Source organism: Urtica dioica, chromosome 6 (genome assembly GCF_054948205.1).
Source record: "Urtica dioica subsp. dioica isolate 48M chromosome 6, U.dioica_male_clone48M_v1_H2, whole genome shotgun sequence".
Taxonomy (NCBI): Eukaryota; Viridiplantae; Streptophyta; class Magnoliopsida; order Rosales; family Urticaceae; genus Urtica; species Urtica dioica.
In genome coordinates, this window is record NC_142761.1 from 23937535 (window position 1) to 23939864 (window position 2330).

The 2330-nt window shown below is 39.6% G+C and overlaps 1 protein-coding gene across 1 annotated transcript; it reads left to right on the forward strand.

The window, feature by feature from the left end:
* The first annotated feature begins 240 nt into the window (after positions 1 to 240).
* On the forward strand, positions 241 to 612 carry LOC149393517 (uncharacterized). Its single transcript, XM_089618058.1, has one exon. The coding sequence runs from the start codon at positions 241 to 243 to the stop codon at positions 610 to 612; it is 372 nt and encodes a 123-aa protein (XP_089474184.1).
* The last annotated feature ends 1718 nt before the right edge of the window (positions 613 to 2330 follow it).

A 2330-nucleotide genomic window follows, 5' to 3' on the forward strand; every position in this document is an offset into this window, starting at 1 on the left:
CCGTATGAAGCTTTGTATGGGCGGAAGTGTCGCTCTCTAGTTCATTGGGATGAAGATGGTGAGAGCAAGTCTATTGGATCTGAGATGCTTGAGCAGACCACAGAAGCGGTTAAGAAAATCCAAGCTCGAATGAAGATGTCCTAGAGTTGTAAGAAAAACTACGCTGACAGGCGTAGGAGGCCTCTGGAGTTTGAAGCATGAGAGAAAGTTTTTCTGAAGATCTCACCCATGCGAGGTGTAATGAGGTTTGGAAAGAAAGGGAAGCTTAGTCCGAGGTATGTTGGACATTTTGAGATCCTTGAGCGGGTAGGCAAGACCGCTTATCGCTTGGCGTTACCACCGTCCATGTCCAACCTTCACGATGTATTTCACGTGTCCATGCTACGGAAGTACGTGTCTGACCCTTCGCATGTTCTACAAGATAAAGAGGTTGAGATCTCTCCTGAAGTCAGATATGAAGAGCCAGCCGTTGCGATTCTTGATCGCAAGGATAAAGTTTTAAGGAACAAGACCATTCCTTTGGTCGAGGTGTTGTGGAAGAGACACGCTGTAGAAGAAGTTACCTGGGAGCTCGAGAGAGAGATGGAAAAGAAGTACCCTACTCTGTTCTAAGTTTAGAGGACGAAACTCTTTTAAGGGGGTAGAGATTGTAAATGATAAACTTTTGAATCTCTTGACTTGTAAATTCATGTTGAATAAATGAGTTTCCGTGTGTTAGAAGTAAGTTTTTGAATGAATTATGGATGTATAAGTTTATCGAGTTTATTTAAATTATTTTAAGGTAATGGAAAATCTCGGAATAAATAAAGGATTTATCAAGTTCGTCTCGAATAATAAATTATTTTCCTAGGAAGTATTCCGGAATATAATTTAAGAAAATAAATTTTCATGGACGAGAATTATTTCCAAGAAACCTTGAATATATTTAAATTAATTGAGAACGAACGAGGAAAGTCTCGGTTTGAATAATTTAATATAAAGTTCGTGCGGGTACGGTTTTAGTCGCAAAATTTTGTGACAAGGACGTAATTGTCATGATTTTGGAGCTATTTGGAAATAAAAACTTGAGTGAGGGGTTGATTTTAGAAGATGGAGGGAAAGTGGATTTAGTAAATAAATAACTTATTCTTCCTTCATCTCCTATCTTCTTTTCCCTTCTACTTCTTTCTTCCCGTCCTTTTTTTCTTTCTTCTCCTTGTTCACCGCGCGCGAGCTTCACCTGCAACACAGAAGAAAAAAAAAATCGAATTTCCTCCAAGCTAACTCTCTCGCCCATCATCATCATCATTCCTCCTCGCCATCTTCTTCTTCCTCGCCTTGTCTCCCGCGCACTCCGGCGAGGAGAACGGCCGCCGCGAGCTCACCCAAGGCCACCGACCAAGGAAGGACACCGAGAATCAAGAGAGAGCACGCCAGAGAGTCCAATTACTCGAGAAACAAGGTAAATCTCATTGACCCGAATTGGAAACTAGGGTTTTTGAGAAGTTTAATTTTGGGGTTTTTAGTATTGAGCGTGAATTGATGTTCGATTAGTTGTTTTAGGAGTGTTTGATGAACTTAAGTGTGGAGGCTATGATGAATTTCAAGACTTTGATGAGTTTTTGGTTTGTCAACAAGTTTGGAAATTTTGTGACAAGTTGAGAATCGTGTTAGATGTTCGATTTCGGATTCTAAGTTTCGAGTCGGGAGTTGGATGTTATGAATTGATCGCGATGTTCGTCTTTTGAATTTCACAGCTCAGTCACAGATCAAGTCGAGACGAGCGAGAGCCGGCAGAACTGAACACATCAAAGCCGGAAAAAAAAGTAGAGAATTCAGAAAAGAAAGGATATTAAAGCTCGATCCCACTCATGAGTTGTTTATCGCTTTATAGCGTTGGACTCGAGTTATTTTCAATGATTTGAGATTTGTATTCATGAATCGTTAATTATTTAATTAAGAGATGTTCGATAATTTAATTTTTGGTTATTGAATTTAGAATGCTCGGTTGTATGGTTTCGGATTATTTAATTATTTAGGACTCGTCAAAATAATGATTTGGATTTTATTTTGTACTCGCTTTGGTACGAATTCGTACGAGTCTTGAATAAGTTTAAATTCCGAAAAGCCGGGAAATAAGTGAATTAAATTCTCGAACCCCTGAACCGACTCACAGTGATCCCGATAATGAACCTTAAGCTTGTCATCACCTCCCGAATCATTGACTGATCAGATTTCAACTTCGGGTTTTAGTTTATTGATGCTTCAGGGCGTGTTAACGTTCTAGGATGTATAGAGTCTCGGGAAGCGTGTAAAGCAAGGAAACTCCGGAAGTCAACAAATTTTCAAAC